Source organism: Rhinolophus ferrumequinum, chromosome 11 (assembly GCF_004115265.2).
Source record: "Rhinolophus ferrumequinum isolate MPI-CBG mRhiFer1 chromosome 11, mRhiFer1_v1.p, whole genome shotgun sequence".
NCBI classification, from domain to species: Eukaryota; Metazoa; Chordata; class Mammalia; order Chiroptera; family Rhinolophidae; genus Rhinolophus; species Rhinolophus ferrumequinum.
Genome location: NC_046294.1, coordinates 48960276 through 48980644, shown reverse-complemented (window position 1 = coordinate 48980644; position 20369 = coordinate 48960276). Strand labels below are relative to the sequence as shown.

The window sequence follows — 20369 nt, the reverse complement described above, 5'->3', positions numbered from 1 at the left end:
CGTGATCCAGACTTTTCATCATGTCAGCCAGCACCGCAGTCAGAGCTGGGAAGCATGCTAACGTCAGAATGCAATGGGGAGCAGCTGAAATTTTCCAGCAGAGAGGGGAGGAGCTTCTCTGAAGCCTTTAGGAGGCTTTTCTTAACCAGGGAAAATGCCAAGGCTTTTCAAAGGTGTCACTTTAGGGGAACAAAAAAAAAAAAAAAGAAAGCTGATTCCAGTATCCTCTTGGCATCTCACTTGCTTTTCCGTGTTGGCCTAGATATGCCTGGAGCAATCCACACCATCAGGAGCCCATTGTGATATTATATTTCAGTTCTGAGCCAGGGCACAGCAGCACCAGCGAGAGCTTGACTGCACATGCTATCAGTCGCCAGTTCCTATCATTTTATCTGCACAATCTTTCTCACATCCTTCCCTTCCTTTTGTATTCCAACTGCCCTCATGACTGCCATGGGGAGTTATTAAAGGTATCTGTGCAGGGGATGTACCTGACTAGAACTGTGTTTTGGGGAGGCCACCCTGACTGCACATGGAGGAGAGCCAGGCAGGAAAGGAAGGGAGGCTAGGAGAAAGGTGGCAGGGAAAGGGACTGTCACCATCAAAGTTTGGCACACCTGTGAATGACCTGGATTCACTGTGGGATGACCCAGGATGGCCATTCTTAAATCCCTGTAGAATGGCACTATGATCCTCAAAATGGGCCATGGGATAAATTACTAAACCATTTTTGTATAGAAATGTCCAATTAGTATCCTTATTTTATAGACAGAAAACTGAGGTCCTCTGAAGGCACATTACCTGCCCAAGGTTACTGGGAAACTTTGCTAGGAAAGAGCAGATAGAGGAAGGAGTCAGATTAGAATCACAGGCTGCTATAGCTAAAAAGGGATCTTAGAGATAACAGTCTCTCCTTCCTTCCTTCCTTCCCTAATTTTACACAAGGGGGAAGTTGAGGCCCCAAAAGGGGAAATGAGTTGTTTAAGGTCACAATAGTAAGGAAATGGCAAAGGTTACTTTAGAATAAAGTGGGTACTTTATTAGCAGCCCAGGTTCTCCAGCTTCTGCGAGTAGTATCTGCCTATCACTATAGGTGGCATTCTCCAGGGTGGGAAGGTTGGGAAGGAATTGTATCATTCTAATCCTCAAATAAAAAGCCTGATATGCTTAAAGCACGTTCAGTTTCCAGAAATTCTGGTGATGGAAATTAAAAATTTACACCTGGGGTCTTGAATGAGTTGGTGATGGTACTGTGAGCTGTAAGGTGCATAGAAATCAAGTGATTATGTTTATAACTCAATGTGGCACACTTAACAGATGTACACCATCTGGACAGAAGGCCTGGCCCGGACCAGGTGGCAAAGCGGCAAAGCCTGGTGCTGCATAGAGAACATTAGACTTAGCTGGAAGCCAAAGAAAATCTGGACTCAGATCTTGAGTGTCTTCTCTAGGTGTCAGTTTCTTCATCTTTAACACCTAAGGTTCTTGTGAAGTTCAAAAATAGTGAATTTATATGAAATGGAAATAGCATAGCCGTTAGATGAATTCTGACCATCCTCAGTTCAAATATTGGCTCTAAAAATTACTAGCCATTTGGGCAAGTCATTTAATCTCTCAGAGTCTTAGATTCCTCAAACAAGGTCTTTAATAACCATAGGATATCTGAAGATTAAATAAAATATACCATTTGTACTGCTGTAAAATGAAATAATGTTTTTAAAGCCTGGCATAGTAGTTACAGCATCTAGTATATAGCAATTACTCTAAATGGTATCTTTTAAAAAGGTTGAGTGATGTACACAGGTAGGACATAATATTATTACTATAAATTGGAGAGAAGCATGCCCGTGGTGTCCTATTGGTATGCTTTACAGGATGAAGCATTAATTAAGCACCTGCTGTGTGCAAAGTGCTGATTCAACTGCTATAAGGAAAGACACCAAGGGAAGAGAAAACACACTCCCAGCCCTCAAGGACCTTCCAGTTCAGAGAGAGAGAAAGAGAGAAAAGACACGCATGAAAAAACAGATCCTCTCAATTTAACCATGAAAAACAGCCCACCTCCCATGGCAAGTTCAGCACAAACTGCCTGGCTGCCCATGCTGATATAGTCCCTCAGGGGAACCCAAGAAAAGCCACCTCAGGTGGGTGCAGCTGAAAGGGCTGTGAACAGAGACATATGAGGGCATATAGTAGTTACTCAACAAATGGTATCTTTAAAAAAGGCTGACCCAGATCTGCCTACTTTTCAGGTCTCATGTTCCCTCATTCCCTAATGCCTATTTGAGACTCCAGGATCAACAAACTGCTAAAAGTTTCCCAACTGCATCTCCAGGCTCAGGGTCTCCCCACCTTTGCCCAGAATGTTTCCCATCCCTGCAAGGCATTTGACTCTTTACCTCACACCTTAATGTGAGCAACTCCTGCTCATTTTTTAAGATTCAGCTCATGCTCTTCCAGGAAGCCTTCCCTGATTCCTATAGCTAAGTTAGGTACTACTCCTGTCTGTTCCCATAGTAACCCCCAATATACCACTATCATTTTTCACATGTATTCATTTATTCGATAAATGTTTACTGACCACCAGTGATGAGCCAGACCAAGGTTAGCATTAGGGATACAACAGTAAATAATACAGCCATAGTCTCTGCTCGCTGAAGCTTTCAGTCTATCAGGAAGGGCATATACAGAACAGCAATGACAAAGAGCTGCATGTTTTGAGGGAGGAAAACAGACTGCTATGGGATTATAAAAAGAAGGATTAATGCTACCATCATCATCATCACCACTTATAGGCTCTATGTTTCAGACACTGTGCTAAGTACTTAAATTTTTCTTATTTAACTTACTCCTCACAACAACATTAGGAAGTATAATTCCTTATTTAAAGCCAAGGAAACTGTGGCTTGGGAAAGTTAAGTAACATACCTAAGGGTACACAACTAAGAAGCATCAGAGCTAAATCTTTAACTAAGGTCTGCCTAATTCCAAAACATTTCTCTTAACCTCTGTCTTTCCCTTTAAGAAGAGTGTGCAGAGCCTGCCAGTTTCCTCAGTATCTATAACCTCTTCTTTCTTTAATAGCAGAACTGCTGGATTTCAGCTGGGCACATGACCATTCATAATCAAATTTATATTTCCCAACCAATCTTGCAGCTTGATACTGTTATGTGGCTAAGTTCTGGCCAATGGGATATGAGCTCATACGCACTGCTTTCCCCTTCCACTCCCTGCTGGATGGAATGTGGACATAATGGCTAGAGAGGGAGCAGCCATTTCGGATTATAAAATAGAAGCAGTATGATAAGTGTGGGAAAACGAAAAGCTAGAATATCTAGTTATACTTTTATGTGAGAGAAAAATAAGCTTCTGTCTTCTTTAAGCCCCTCGATTAAGTAGATCTCTCTATTATGGCAGCCAACCACTATCTCAATTCATATAAGAAGGTAACATGTCTCATTCATGTCTCTATTCCTAGAGCCCAGCAATTTTAAATGTTGAGTTGAACTGAATTGAATTCTGGTTCTGGTACTGTCATTTACTAGCTATATGGTCATAGAGAAATCATTTATGCTCCTCAATCAGTTTCCTTTTCTACTCTGTCTACCTCACAGGATAGTTGGTGAATCAAAAGGCTTGGTTTTCAAATTTGTTGGTTGCAAAGAGCCAAAAAAATTATGTTTCTTTGTGAAACAACATGAACTACTCATCAACGTATTTTCATCATATAAAACAAGAACTATTTTACTAGCAGATAATATGGTTATATTATATAAATGGAATTCTCTGCATCTCAAAAGATAAAAACATAGCTGAGTTTCTCTGTTAACATTTGTTTATATGAAATAAAACTGATGGGGGAAAAACTTGAAATTTAGAAAATTCTATCTATTAACTTATTGTCTTTCTAAAACGTGGCAGATTGCATTATTAAACATGAGGGAGGGTTCAGCTCTAGGATCACCAGTGTTCAAGGATAGATGGTGAGAAAGACACTGAGATAACGGATGTGAAAGCACTCTGAAAATGGAACGGGATCTTTACTATTATCACATCAAATATGAATCCCTTTAAAACTCTGACACTGTTGTAAGTTAGCAGAACAGGTAAGGCATGAGGAGACTCCGGTGCGCTGGAGACCGTGGTGCTCTAATAGCACAGGCTGAGAGTCAGGTCTTCACAGGAGTCACTCTGTGCCTGGAAAAGCTCTGGAACACTCTATGTTCTTTACAGCCCCAGTGTTTCCAGCTACCCCAAGCAACTGCATACTCCTACAGGAGTGTCAGTTCACTTTACATACTCAGTGTAAGAAGAATACAGGTGGCATTTAATAAATGTTTGTTGAGCTGAACTCCGTAACACCTTCACTGACCCTTTCAGGGAGAGTTGCTTCTTGATCTTTGTCCTCTTGATATTTAGTTCATTCCCCTAGAAAAGCACTTACCACATGTATTTAGTTACGTTTCTGAGCACAATCTTCCCTAGCCCACTGTACACTTTTTGTGGGAAGATACTGTGTCCCTTTCACCTGAGCAATGACGGTTTTCCTTTTCAGTGAGTTACAAGAGGTAGACTTGAGGGAAAACATGGATGTTATTTTAAAATAACTATTCCTAAGCCAGTCCTATAATCCATGTCTAGCCCTACACTCACTGGATGGACCAAAACAATCTTTCTGTTCCTTGGAAGCTAGGACTGTCAACATAAAATGATTCTGAGCTGCTGATGTTTTTCCAAGAATAATGCCACAGTCTCCTCACAGAACTAATCTATCTGTGGGTGCTACAACAAAATAAATAGGTGTCAGAAATGGCAGATATCTCCTCTATGTCAACAGTAAAAGTGGCATTAAGTTTCTAAGAGAAAAGGTATCTTGATTCCTAAGAGCCATTCTATAAAGACAAAGTAAACTGCCTACCTTACAAAAGATACACTTGACTTTCTTGCCTCATGGCCTAGAATATAGAACATATAACAAATACAAACGGACAGCAATTTATGTTGCCTGTTTCATCCTCCCATATCTTCTTCTTGGCAATTCTCTGATGCGTGCGCTGCTACTACCCCAAGATTAGAGGCAGGACAACAGCTGAGGGCAAGTAAGTAAGTGGAAGAAATGACCTAGCACTACACAAATATGAAAGACTATATTATTTTTATTTCTACCGAATAAAAATCACCCTGAACAAGCTGAAGCCTTGTAAATTCAACAGAATAATGCTGGGTCCTTGAGAGAATAATGAGATCTACACATTGAGACACAGTGCTGAGTTTGGAGATAGGTTCTCAAATGTGATCCCTCACTGCCAGGAGTCAAACTGGGATGTACAGATGAGAGAAAAAAGAAAGGGATCATCCCATAAATGGGAAAGAGCATGTGCAAAGGCACAAAGGCATGAGACAGCATGGGTGTCTGAGAAATGTACCTGAAACAAAAAAGGAAATCCCTGAGAAGGAGTTTGGGTCCATGCTATGAGACCTGGAATTCCTTGATTTGCTGTCATCCCCATGTTGCCACCCATGAGGAAGCTTTTTTTCATCTCTTCTCTCACTTACTCCTCAAAGAAGCATCGAGGACAAGGGCACAGGATGGAGGGATGGGAACCAACCAGGCCATTCAATAAAGAAAGAGGTTAAACCAGTATTGAAAAGGAAAACTGAGATGAGGTTGCTGTGACTTGACTCTTCCTTCCCAAGGTTCAGTCATAAGACTGAGTGTGGAACCTTTGGAAGGAGGAGTGAAGAGATTACACCAGCAGAAATGAGACAAGGGCTGGGCACTTTGTGCGTGAGAATTAACTCACATCTCAGAGATGTGGGGATCAAGAGAATAGAGGCCCCAGCCTGAGACCCAGAGAGGGAAAATATAGGAATCTGGCTATTTACTGTTTTTTCTAGGTTCTAGGCTTAGTGAGAAAAAGGAGGCCACAAGATACCTTCTAGCTTTTCCAGCTCAGTTCCCCAGGGCAGAGTCAAAGAGGGACTTGGGACAGAGCCTCTGCAGGCTGGCAGATGAGAGCTTTCATTGTGTTGTTCCAGGCAGGAAGTGAGGAGCCTGCAGCAGCTGCCACCACTATCCAGCACTACTGTGCTAGCTACCCTGGGACAATGAATGACACTAGAGAAAAGCCTACACCCCTAACTAAAGGGAGCATTGCTCCCTCCAAGCAACCAAGGTCATCTGGAGCCAGCTGTTTGCAGATAGTGGGTTGTGTTTTCCAGCTCTGATTTATAAAACCTCAGGGCAATTTCAATAACCAAATTTCAGTTCAGCTCAATCAATATTTACTGTCCTCTGTTTGATGCCAGGCCCTATGTTGGACAATGAGGATGCAGAGAAAAATGAACACAGCCTCTACTCTTAGAGAGCTGATCTAAAAGAGGAGATGGTCACTTAGAGACCCGGTCAAAATGGTGGAATAAGTATATGCTGTGCTTACCTCCTCTTACGACCATACCAAAATTGCAATTAAACTACAGAACAGCCATCATTGAGAATTGCCTGAACCAAAGCCCTAAACTAAGGACATACAGAAGAAGCCACCTTGAGACTGGTAGGAGATAGGTAGTTGGGGTATAGACATGGAAAGGGCTGGCCCCGCACCAGCGTGTGGCCACTAAAAATCAGGAGCGTATCTCAGCTGTGGAGGTCTCCCCTGGAGAAGCAAGGGAGTCCCAGCCCCACACCAGGCTCCCCAGCCCAGGGTTTTAGTGCCAGGGAGAAAAGTCCCCATAACTTACGGCCGTTAAAACCAGAGGAGATTGTGGCTGAGTGAGGCTAGGGCGGCTGCTCTAGAACGTGGTGCTCATAACACCAAGGTCGCCAGTTAGATTCCCTCATGGTCCAGTGAGAAGCAAGGCTTGAGCTTGGAGCTGAGCCGCTGGTGGGCGGCCAGTTGGCTCAGTGATTAGAGCACGGTGCTCATAACACCAAGGTCACTGGTTCAAGTCCCACATGGGCCAGTGAGCTACGCCCCCACAACTAGACTGAAAACAACAGCTTGACTTGGAGATGATGAGTCCTAGAAAAGCACACTGTTCCCCAACATTCCCCCATAATAAAAATAAAAAATAAAAAGGAAAAGAAAACATTTTACATAAAATTTCAGGGCCCACCATGCCTACAGAGGTAGTAAGTTTAACTTATCCAAAGTCACAAAGCTAGTAAGTGGCAGAACCAAGCCTAGAACACAAGTTTGCTGGTTCCCAATTCAGTACTCTCCCCACTACAAATGGACAATTTGAGTTGGTTTGTTTCCTGACGGGAGACTGCCCGGTACAGGCCTCAGACACTGTTCCTGCCATGAAATTCCTTGATAAAAGGATGATGCTCAGGAGAATACGGCAAGTTTAGTGGCTTCTGAGGCCCAAGTACAGTGGTATTGAACTTCTGCCAAGGAGATGTAATAGCAGATATGCATGGTTACGTGGGTGCATTAAAATAAGCCAAAGAACCAAAAGTGATGTTGAAGACTCCCTGAGAAGAACAGCAAAATCTTCTTAACTGTATTGTTTACAGGAAGTGATAGAATCATGACTCAAAGCCAGACCTTCTGACTTTCAGGTCAGTGTTGTGTTCACCTCACCAGAAAATTCTCTGCACGTGCACAAAAATCTAACCACCAGAGAAGCAATCCTGCACCTGGGGCCACTGAAATAGGCTAAACAATCTTATAATGCTTAGAACTACCATTTATCTGTGACAATGGATTCAGAGAACACAAACGAGGTCTGACAATTAAGTTTGTGAACTTGTTGCAACGATGTTGCTAACCTTTTTTGATATCAGAAGGATTACTCATTATGAATTTGTACCAACTGGACAAACAGTTAAACAAGTTTACTATTTGGAAGTTCTGAAAAGGCTGCGTGAAAAAGTTAGACGACCTGAATTTTTTGCCAATAATTCATGGTTCTTGCATCATGACAACGCACCAGCTCACATGGCACTGTCTGTGAGGGAGTTTTTAGCCAGTAAACAAAGAACTATATTGGAATACCCTCCCTACTCACCTGATCAAGCCCCCAATGACTTTTTTCTTTACCCAAAGATAAAGGAAATATTGAAAGGAAGACATTTTGATGACATTCAGGACATCAAGGGTAATATGATGACAGCTCTGATGACCATTCCAGAAAGAGTTCCAAAATTGCTTTGAAGGGTGGACTAGGCACTGGTGTCAGTGCATATCTTCCCAACGGGAGTACTTCGAAGGTGACCGTAATGATATTCAGCAGTGAGGTACGTAGCATTTTTTCTAGGATGAGTTCACGAACTTAATTGTCCTAACCTAGTACATATTTTAAGTCTGCGAATACTATAAAACTCAGTTATTTGGCTAAAAGTGTCAATCCACCTCTACTTGCCACAAACCATTCACTCAACTAAACCGAATGTACTTGTTTCATTTCCATTGTGAGGTCTATACCGAACTAAGTTCCAAGAAAATTATTTTTAAATTATCACAAGTAATAAAAGCAAATTATTTGCTTTTCGCTGTGATAACCTGGCTTAGGGACAAGATTGCGAGCTGGCAGGAACATCTCCACTCTGGATAATATCCAAACTAAGTAACTAAGTAACTAGTAGCTCCACTACTATCCAACCTATGCAAATCTGACCTTCTGGTGTTTGTAAAAGCTGCATGCTCTCCTTTTCTATAGGACTCCTGCCCCTTTACCTCTTGTGCTTTAATTAGGTGCTTGTATCTTCCAATGCCATGGGTGGGCTTTGTCTTGTAGTGCCGACTCGTACTCAGCACAATGCCACCTACAAGAGACAAAATAAGACAAACCTGTTTCAGAACTCCTCCAGGGACAGATCACATGTGAGGAGACAAATTCTCCACTGCAAGGCTGGTAACATTTGCGAATAGCAGGCCTTTTGTTGGTTTAAAGAACCAGAGCTATTTTTTGATCCTGGGCTGACTCTCAGTTTACCCGCCTTTTCTCTCCTTTGGCCCCTCAACAGGCAATAATCCTTTTGAAGTTTTCTACTGCAGATTGTATAGCAAAGAGATAGCTGGCAAATATAACCCAGTAAGAGGACAATCACAGATTTTCACAAAGTTTTAAAAACCATCTAATTTGATTTATTTGTGCTGATACAGAACAATCTCTAACACACACTGTTAAGTGAATAACAATAAAAACAGAAACCTAATGTACAGACAGTGTGTATATATACTACTACTGAGTATAAAATAGGTTCTCCCGATGAGTACATATTCATTATGGCAGGCCAGAGAAGCGCCACCCAGATCCCCCTTCAAGGACGGACTCTAATCCTCATTATTTTTATCCTCATTTACAAATAAACGACAGCTCAAAAAATAGTGGTGAATGGGCCAAGTAAAATCCAGCAAGTAAAAGACAGACTGCAATTTAAACCCAGGTCTATTTAGCTGAACAGCCTGTGCTCAGATGTGTTATAACATCTGAATTTCTGGAATATAAAATCTAGCTAGATCTGATCTTTCCTAATTCAGATCTCAGTTCCTTATCTCACCCCTGTCACTGTTCCGCTATGTCTGTCGGTCTCTCTTGCTCGCTGTCCACCTTCAGCAAAAGTACTAGTACTAGGTTCTGCTCTTTCCTCCCAGCTCCTGTGGTCCTGCCCTCATCTCCCCAGGGTCATCACTCAGGGTGGGGGGGCCGGGGGGGGCTAAACGCACATGATGTGGAAAAGTCTAATGACATCAAGAAGAGGAATGTCGCGTAAGCTTCTCTATTCTAAAATGGGCTTCCAAGCACGTCTGCTGTGCGCCAGGCCAACCAGAGACTGGCTTCAGAGTCAATCCTGTGTTTACAACCCACAACGCTGGATGACATACATTAGTCCACATTTACTATAACACGCCAACAATGGTATAAACTCTGGGACAAAGATGACTAAATATGCCCCTTTCCCCAGACACTCAACGTGTACCTGGGAAAGACGATGGGAATGCAGAGTTCCCGCACGGTGTACAAAATACTTGAATGGAGATGAAAGCAAGGTAGTGCGTGCCTCAGGATGGAGCAACTAATTCTGCCTCGGGGCGTGGGGGTGGGCATGGGCATGGGGAAGGGTGCAGGGGAAGAGGTTCAGAAGAGGTAAAAGCTGCACTCTTGGAAGAGGAGTACAAGTTAACCATGCAAGGAAGAAGGGGGTATTTTTGGCAGAGGTTCCCAAAGAGCACTGAACATCACAGATGTGTTCTTGGCTGCTGTCCCAATTCTATCTGTCTGAATCCAAGACCTTTGACCTTTTGAGCCTTCAGGTTCCAACTCTGCAACTTGGGGCTTGGGGGCCTCACCCAAGGGGCTGATATCCAAATTGTACTGATGGATATACGATGACCCTCAGAGCAGAGCCTTTCAAGTGAATTTTATTACGTATAACCAAGATTTTATTATAACTTCAAAGTAGGAGAAGCAATGAGAGGTGTGCATGGTTACGTGGGAGCATTAAAATAAGCCAGAGGCCCTTGGCCTTGGCCTTTGGCCCTTTGAGCCTTTGAGCCGCAGCCCGCTCCTAACCCTTTGGAGTGTATTTTCTCTTCTAATAATGGCCTTTGAGCCACTTGCCTTCTGCTTGGACCCACTTCTACCTCTTTGAAGTGTACTTTTTCTTCTAATAAACTGCTCTTTCACCATTAAAAAAAAAAAAAAAAGAAGAAGCCAAAGACCCAAAAGTGATGTTGAGGACTCCCCGAGTAGAACAGCGAAATCTTCTTTTGCTGTCCTAAAAAGCGCTGAACTCTCCAAAGCATGTTCATTCATTCAACAGTTATTTATTATTGCCCATCAGGGTAGCCAGCAACAATTATACCCTCACAACCATGTGAAAGGCACACACTAAAGGTGAGCAGTGTGTGAACAACCCAATGGCCATGGCAGGACTGACTGGTACCACACAGTGCCCTAGAAGCTACAACAATGGACAAAGTCGCTGCCATACAGAACCTATGATCTACTGGGGAGGCAGTAATACCAATGCCGTCTCTATACATAGAGCCCTTTCATGGGTTTTTTGAGAGAACTTTAAAGTCAGAAATTTCAAAATTGAATTATAATGATGTTCAGAAAAAGAACAGTAGGGAGCACCGTGCCTCGTTCCTCCCTTCCCCCATCATGCTCTCTGTGGGCTCTGGGTACCATCCCAGCTGCTCTCTCCAAGATGTGGGCCTGATTGTAGCGGCCATCTTTTCTTACTGATCAGGGCTCTATACATGAGAGGGGCACTGAGGCTGGACTTGAGGTGTTGGGAAGGGATTCTTAGAGCAGGTGGCTTTTAAGTAAAACTTGAAGGATGACTGAGTTAGTAAGGAGAGAAAATGGTATGGGGAGGGAAGGAGAGAATTTCAAGGCAGAACATGAGAAGCAAGGTGGCAAGGCATGAGTTTACAGAAACAGGCAAAGCTTAGGAAGGGCTTAATTACTGAGTACTTCCGTAGGATGTGCCAGGCTCTGTCTGTACAAAGAGTTGGGGATATAAAAGTGGACAAGGCCAACAAAACTCTGGTTATGGAGCTGACTGTCTAGTGGGAGGAAGGAATCATTAACGAACTAGTCACAAAATAAATATAAAATTACAAATTGTGATAAATAATAAAAAGGAAAAGCACAAAGGGCTATGGCAATACAATCGGTGGATCTATTTTAGATTGGAGTATCGGGGAAGGCCTCTCTGAGAAAATGGCATGTGAACTGAAACCAAAATTTGAGGGAAATGGTGACAGTGGTTGGTTATCCCCAGGGAAGGGAAGTGGCTAAAAGGTAGGAGGAGAGGAGACTTACTGTTTATTTTATACTCTTTTGTATCTTTTAAAACTTGTTCCATGTACATGTATTATCTATTCAAAAATAAATAAATAAAATAAATTCAGACCCGAAAGGCAAATAGGAGTTTAGTAGGTATAAAGACAGAGTATGAATGTTCCAGGCAGAAGGAATAGCTGTGCAAAGCCCCCGTGTGGGACACAGCTTGGCACATTCAAGGACCAGCAGGGCTTTCAGTATGGCTGACACAGTGAGAGGGGTACACGGTGTACCAGAGACTGGGGCGGTGGGCAGAACACACAACACTGAGCCTTGTTAAGGGTTTGGATTTCAGACTGGACTGCCAGCAGGGAAGTGACATGTCTGATGTGTTTTAAGATCACTTTGGTGGTTGTGTGGAAAAGTGGGTGGTGAGGAATACGATGGAAGGGTTAGGAGACTCGAGTGGTGGCCTTGGCTACGTTGGTGGTGGTGATCTCACTGTATCCACACCCCCCTCTCTATTCCATCTTCTAGAGCTGACAAACTAATCCTTCTAAAACACAGGCCTAACCATGTTATACTTTCATTAATTCAACCATTTCTTCATTGCACACACATAATTTTTTAAAAAAGTACTTAACTATGTGCAAGGCACTGCACCAGTCACTACAGACACACCAATGAACGAAACAGGGAAGGTCTTTGCCATATTTCAAAATGTCTGATGGTTTTCCACTGCCCAAAATACCCCCTCCTTAGGTAAGCAATGAAGAACCTTGATTTTCTAGTCTAGTTCCAACTACTTCATCTCATTCTCCCACTCCTCCAGGCCTTTGAAAAGTTGCTCCTCAGCCAGAGATACACTTGCCTCTGTGTAAACCATATAGTTTTCATGCCTCTGTGCCATGCTGGGCAGTTCCCCCCTGTTGGGACTGTTCCTATGTAGGTGAAATCCTACAGTCTCTAGGGCCAGCTCAGATGGCACCATCTTTGGGAAACTCTTCTGCTGCCCTAAATATAGAAAAATCACAGAGTTTACTTTATGGTTACAGCTCTCCCATGCCTCCATTATATAGAAAAACTTTTGTGTAAATAAAAAAGAAAACTCAGATGCCAATCACCATTTAAGCACAGAGAAACTCAATAACCCACCAGTGGTTTCAAACAGCAGAACTGAAAGTGATCTTTGAGATGATGACACATCTCAGGTGGAAGTGTCACAAATGCTTGCCTCAGCCTCTCACCCACTGGAATTCCTTGGCAAGGAGGCATTTTCAAATTCAGTTTGGGACAATTCCCATAATTAGAGCAGCTGGTTAATTAAGAAGCTGATTCAACTTACTGTTAAATTAACCATTTCCCCCTTTAAATGAAAGGTTTTGGTCAAATTATCAGTGGTTAAACTGCTTAATTAGCCAGTTGTTTCAATTATAAAATTTACAAGTTTGAAAGCCTCTGATTTCTAATAAGTTCAACTGAATTTTCCCCCTGCTCCGTGTCATTAAGCTGGGTTTCCTGCTGTCATATTAACATTGCAGCCTCCTGAGAGAAAAGGCAACTCTTTTCAGTGAAGAAGACACAAAACCGCAGGGTTTCAAAAGGAGACTTTGAAAATCTTTCAATTAACACAATTATAGGATGTAATCACGGATTGACTTCTTCCACATCACACCCCTTCTTTTATATATGCCAGAGCCAACTGTTTTTCAATGTTCTTGTTTACTAAACTGAGTACTAAACCATCAATCCAGGATGGGGGTAAACAACTTCACTTTAGTTATTCCTCCTTCAAAGGAAAACACTGGGGTAGCCCCAGCCAAGGATTAATTACAGGATATTCTCTCCATTCAACAGACTGCAAGGCCCTGATATACCCCAGCACCTGGCAAATAGTATGTGCTCAGAAAATGTATATATGTATATACATATGTATAAACGTATAAATGTGTGTATGTGTATGTGTGTTCTTGAGGTAGTTTACCAAGACAGTCTGCAATGATTTGGCCCTGGCAGCTACCCACTTTTTTCAAAATCTCTTCAAACTTTTCTTAGTTTTGCTAATTATACTGAACTACTTGAACTGGAATATACCATGTTTTTCTAACTCCACCTTTTTGCTCATTCAGAGGATTCTTAAGTTCCCTTCATTTAACCTCTTTAGACCTCTTTATAAATAATTACTTCTACCTCTCTATGTACGTTTAAATCAGTAAGAAAAAGATGGCCCCTACAATCAGGCCCACACCTTGGAGAGAGCAGCTGGGATGATACCCAGAGCCCCCAGAGAGTATGATGGGGGAAGGAAAGAACGAGGCACTGCTCCCTGCTGTTCTTTTCTGAACATCATTATAATTCAATTTTGAAATTTCTGACTTTAAAGATCTCTCAAAGAACCCATGAAAAATGCCAACAAAGCTGTGTCTTTTCCAGTAGAATGATCTTGGCATACCAACACTGATGAGTTATTTGGGCCTTGGAGCCTTCTAAACACTGGGATTCCCTGATGACAATTGAAAAATGGGCAAAGGAAATGATAAGTGGCCAGTAAATGTATGAAAATATGTTCAAGCAACTAGTAATCAAAGACATGCAAATTACAAAAACAAGGGGTGACATTTTTAAACTTATAATGTAAGCAAATATAAACAAATAATAACACTCAATGTTGATGAGTGTATAAAAAAGGATTCTCAGATACCAAAGAAGTATAAAATGGTGCAGTCTTTCTGGAGAACAGTGTGGAAATACACATCAATAGCTTTAAAAATGTGCATTTCCTTTGACCTAACAGTTTAACTTTTAGAACTGTATCTTAAGTGAATAATCAGACAGCATTGAGATGCAGTCATAACACACGTAATATATATGTTCAAATATGCAAAAAACTTTCTTGAAAAACATAAGAAATTGCTACCGTGTTTCCCCGAAAATAAGACCTAACTGGAAAATCAGCCCTAGCATGATTTTTCAGGATAACATCCCTTGAACATAAGCCCTAATGCGTCTTTTGGAGCAAAACTTAATATAAGACCTGGTCTTATTCTCGGGGAAACATGGTATTAGTGGATACCACTGGAGTAAGACTGGGAAATAGAAAAAAATACATCTTTTTGTACAGTTTATATTGACTTTTACCATATGCATCCATATGAATGCATTTAAGATTTTTTTAAGAGTTGATAATTTTAATACTAATTAAAAAAAAAAAACTTCCTCAGAACACATACCAATTCAAAATGAACTTTGTCTCTGGTTGAGGGTTAGGGGATGAAACCACAGCTAGGGAATAAGAGGATTTGAACATAATCCTTTCCTTTTTAATACAAAAGAAAAAAATCTAAAACAATGTTAATAACTGCCAGATCTGGGTTTATTTGATATATTATCTGTTTTGCTTTTCTACTTTTTTTCATCGCTTTCAAAATAAACAGTGTCATTAAAAGAGAAATAACCATTAAAAAAAGAAAAACTTTCCTGAACTCCAAATCCCTCTCCATCTCCTGCCAATTTTCTTTCCTCCCATTCACAGTCAAACTTCACAAAAACATTGCCTATAATAGCTTCCCCTAACTCCTAAACTCCCATTCACTTGTCAACCCACAGTTGACTTCCACAACTGACCCATCCCACCTACACGGACACTGCTGTCACTAAGGTCACCAAGTGACCTCTTTGTTGCTAAAACCAAAGATACTGTTGATATCTTTCATGGTCTTTCAGCAGCACAGTTGAAACTGTAATATGGTTGACTACTGTTTCCTTCTTGAAACACTCTCCTTGTGGCTGCCATGAAACTACACTACCCTGGTTTTCTCGCACCATTTTGGCCTCCCATTTTCCAGTTCTTTCACCTTCTCTACCCAATTTTCTAATGCTGAAGTTCCTCAGGGCCTGATCCCTGTGCCTCTTCTCCACTTGTTCTCCTCAGGCGATCATGTTTATTCCCATGACATCAATTGAAATGGACAGTATGATGGCTTTCAAATTTACAGTTTCAACCCACACCTATACTTTGAGCTCAAGATCAGTGCATCCAATGGGCTAATTAATATATCCGCCTCACAAGCACTCAAGCCAACGTGTTCAAAATTGGATTCGGAAACTTCCCTTCCAAATAGTTTCTTTTAAGGCAGTACATTCAAAATAATTATATATTTATTTGTGTATTGTAGTAGAAACATGTTCACCATACATTAAGTGGGGAAAAAAGGAAATTATAAAGCATTGTATATCATTTGTTCCCATTACTGCAAGACAAAAAGATATATATTGTATCTATTTCTCTCTCTCTCTCTCTCTCTCTCTCTCTCTCTCTCTCTCTCTCTATAGAGAGAGACCTGGTAGGATATACATCAAAATGTTAAGCAACAATCTCTGGATGGTAGGATTACAGGTCATTTTTATTTTCTTCATCTTCTTCATATGTGTGTTTATTTTCCATATTCTCTAAAATGGATGTTTTTCATTTTTATAATGAGACATTTATGCTTAGTTATTTTTTTAAATCTCCTGACAGGATACAATATTCAGAGCATCAGTTACGAAGTTTTCTTGTTAAAACTTAACTTAAATCTAGGCAAGCTTTTAGAGCTAACTTTCAGTTTGTAGGAAGGGGACAGAACACCATGTTATACAACACCATGAGAAAATAATCAGACAAATCAAGAAGAGAGGATATTCTATAAAACAAATGGTCGGACCTAATCAAAAAGTCACTGTTGTAGAAAAAAAGTTGTAGAACTGTTCTAGATTAAAGGTGACATAATAGTGAAATACAAAGTGTGAAACTTCACTGGCTCTTGTTATAAACAACACTCACGAAAATCATTTTGGGGACAACTGAGAAAATGGATACAGTTATTAGATGACATTGAGGCATTATTATTAATTTCTTGAGTGAAATCATGGTTTTGTGGTCTTTTAACAGAATGTAGAGAATGTCCTTATTTCTAGAAATGCATGCTGAAGTATTTAAGTATGAGGTATGATGTCTGATAGCAAAATGTTAACAACAGTTTAATGTAAGTGGTGGGTACATAAATGTTCATTATATATTCTTGGGGAAAAAATTATTTCTTACAAGACTGTAAGATTCCAAATGGTAAGGACTGTATCCTCTTAATTTTGTATCCCTAGCACCTAAAACACATCCTGGTACAATAAATACTTGTTGAGAGAATGAATAAATAAAACGAAGCCCGTATTTTGAGATGCTGGGCTTTGGGCTTGTAGAAATGGTGATTCTCTACACACTGAACCCATTTTCTGAAATGATTAACAGATATAAAACCTCTTATACACTTCATGGCACATATTAGGCACTTGTGTTATTACAGTTCCCTTCTTTACTCCCATCATTCCTTTGCCTCTGATACTCTTCAGACAAATGACTAATGTCATTAAAATCCAACAACTGCTTTGAAATTTCTCACATAAGAGACAAAGCAAAAATGGCAAGTCATTGGGCTGAAACAGATTAAAATGTATTGAGTTAGTCAGATCGAATGGACATTCATTTTGAACAAAACAGTATAAGAAAAGCCTTAGCCTGTTAGATGATGGACTTGAACAATAGGTCTGGACTAATGGCAGTAAGTAATAATAAAAACAACAGCTCTTATTATAAAAACAACACTTTATGTGTTTTATCGAATTGAATCTTCAAATAATTCCTTGTATTTAGTACTATAATTACCCTCATGTCTTTACAGTGAGGAAAGCAAGCTATGGAGAGGTAGCCAAAGGTCACAGACTATGTTGTAGAGTATGTGGGAGAGTTGGAATCCAAACTAACTACAGAGTTCTTGCTCTTAACTACCACTTTATGTTCTCACCCACTGTCCTATTCCACGTGAGGGGCAGGGTTTGGTCCCGGCCACTCTTCTCAAAGATATGTTAGCATCCTTCTAGACAAAATTATTACAGAGTATTACAGAATCACTTAAAGCAGGCAGACTACATCAGGAAATAAAAGCTTACCTGCAGAACAGATGGGATTCTCTCCTGAAGTTTTAAACCTAAAAAGAGGGAGAGAGTATGCTGAATACAGTTAGATACCCACATTTTACTTGCACAGTTATCAAAACTTCTATACTCCTCACTAAGGATAAGTCAATGCCAGGTATTTCCTTATTCCCTCCTTCCCTCCTTTCCACATTTTTAAGTACTTACTATGTTGCAGACAATGTACTAGGTTTTGAGGATGCAAAATCAAGTCAATGCCTCTATCTATGGTCTAGTTAGGAGAGAGGTACTGTATGTAAACAAATGTGAGCCACAATATAGTGCAGATCCAGAACAAAAACATACAAGATTTGGTAGAACAGAAAGGAAAGTGTGGTCATTTCTACCAGGGAGGTGAAACTATTTGAGCTCAGCTTTAAAAATGAACTGTTCTCAATTATTTACCCTTATAGGTAAAGCATTCTAGGCAGAGGTATGAAAGTGGTATGTTTGGGAAAGAGCAAGCAGCTGGATGTGAGTGGAACTTACGCAGCAGGGAAGGGAGCAGAGTGAAAAAGGTAATCAGGGACCAGGTTATGAAGCACCATGCACCCTGTGCTAAGGAGCTTGGTCTTTACTATGTGTAGGCAGTGGGAATCTCCTGGCAGAATTTAAGCACAGGAATGATATCTTCGAGTTTAAGTTTTGGAAAGTTAACCCCTGAAAGCCGGTGAGAAATGAATGGGAAGATGTAAGACTGAGGCAAGAGAACCAGAGAGGGGGTTCTTGCAATAGCCTTGTGTTATTAGAACATGCTCAGGGAGGATGGAGACGAAGGGACAGCAGTGAGAGCCAGACTGGATACAGAAGTCAGAGAACATAGAGGAGAATAATATGGCTGTTGGGCTGACGAGGTAATCAGAGTATTTTAGTTCAGCATCCTGCGAAGCTTTGAAACTAAATTGTGGAACAAGTTGGAGATAAGTAGGTCTGTGATTAAATGCTGACTCCACTATTTCCAAACTGTGACCTCAGGCAAGTTGCTTTATATCTCTATAACTCAGTTATCTCATCTTTAAAACACAGATAATAACATTTATTATCTGAGTTCACTGAAAACTCTCTGAGCCAGTTTCCTCTTTTGTAAAATGACAATATTTATATTTGTCCTGTAGTGGTTTTTTGTGAAGATTAGAGAGAACATGTAAAATGTCTAGCATGGTGCTATTGTAAGTACATATTACTTGACAGATTAATTTGACAGATTACTTGACAGATTAATGATGGAAAAATAGATTAAGATGGAAAGGGAATAAAAGGAGAAAGGTTTCAATAAATGTAAAGGATTAAAGAAATCATCCAAGCTCATAAGTGTCATGTGGTCCAGGAAAATATACAAGTCATTGTTTTATATCACATGGCTGTCACACATAAGATACTCAGTGAATATCTGCTGAATAGAGAAATAAATAAACTACCAAATGCTCTTCATTACCATCTGAAAAACAATGGGGAGGTAGCATACTGTATATGCAGAGGAGTGAAAAAACAAAACAACCCTTGGGTTTGAATCCTAATCCAACTGATATTAGCTATATCATCTTACAGTAATCAATTAACTATTCTGACCCTCAGTTATTTATACGTAAAATTGAGATAACGTCACTAGGTCACTATGAAGATCTAGTCATTCATTAAACAAATATTTATTAAATACCAACTATGTGTCAGACACCATTCTAGGTTCTACGGCTATAGCAGTGAACAAAACTAGCAAAGTCCTTATCCATGTGATGCTTATATTCTAGTGGGCAGGGTGGAGAAGACAGACAATTTAAATATATATACACACATACATATATTTAAAATGTATCAGGTGGTGATACCTGCTATGAAGAAATAAAGCAAGGTAAGGGCATAGAGATTGATGGAGGGGGGCATTTTACATAGGATAGTTGGGAAGGCAGGAAGGCCTCTCTGATGAGAACAAAGTAAGAGAGCAAGCCATATAAATATCTGAGGGTAGAATGTGCACAGATCTGGGGTAAGAGAGTGCTTAGATCCTCAAGAAACATAAAGGGAGCTAAAGCTGAGTAAGTAGTAGTAGTATATGATGAGGGAACAGGTTATACAAAGACTTGTAAGCCGTGGTAAGGATTGTAGATCTTATTTTGATTAAGATGGGAGAATTCTGAGAGAGAAGTGACGTGAGCTAACTTGATTTTAAAAGAATCATTCTGATATTAGTGTGAAGGATAGAAGACAAAAGTGAAAGCAGGGATACCAGTTAGAAGGTAGGATGATGGTAGTTAAGAAGACAAAGAGCTGGTCCCTAGTAGTTTAGCGAAACAGAAAGTATGAGACCTGACACTGGAGGTGAGAAATGGTTTGATTCTGTAATATTTCAAAAATAGAGCCAACAGGATTTGTTAAAGAATTGGATGTAGGAGCACTTGAAATCTTGCTCCCCGGCATAAGTTGTCAGTTTGGCTCAAATAAACTCATAAAAATTCAAAAAAAAGAAAAAAAAAGAATTGGATGTAGAGTGAGAAAAATAAGTGTCAGGGATGACTTCCAGAATTTGGCCTGAACAACTAAATGAGTGGAGTTGTCATTTACTGAGAATGCGGAAAGAGCAAGACGGCAGGGGAGTTCATGCTTGAAATGCTTACTAGATATGT

General features: G+C 40.5%; 1 protein-coding gene across 1 annotated transcript in view; it reads right to left on the bottom strand.

Moving 5' to 3' along the window:
- The window catches only part of MRPL48 (mitochondrial ribosomal protein L48), a 50695-nt gene that overhangs the window by 21383 nt on the left and 8943 nt on the right, over window positions 1-20369 (bottom strand). The window contains exons 3-4 of the mRNA XM_033121704.1: window positions 17725-17762; window positions 8682-8770 (exon numbers count right to left, since the gene is read on the bottom strand). Of these exons, the coding sequence (XP_032977595.1) occupies window positions 8682-8770; window positions 17725-17762 (127 nt within the window). The remainder of the gene's footprint in view (window positions 1-8681; window positions 8771-17724; window positions 17763-20369) is intronic.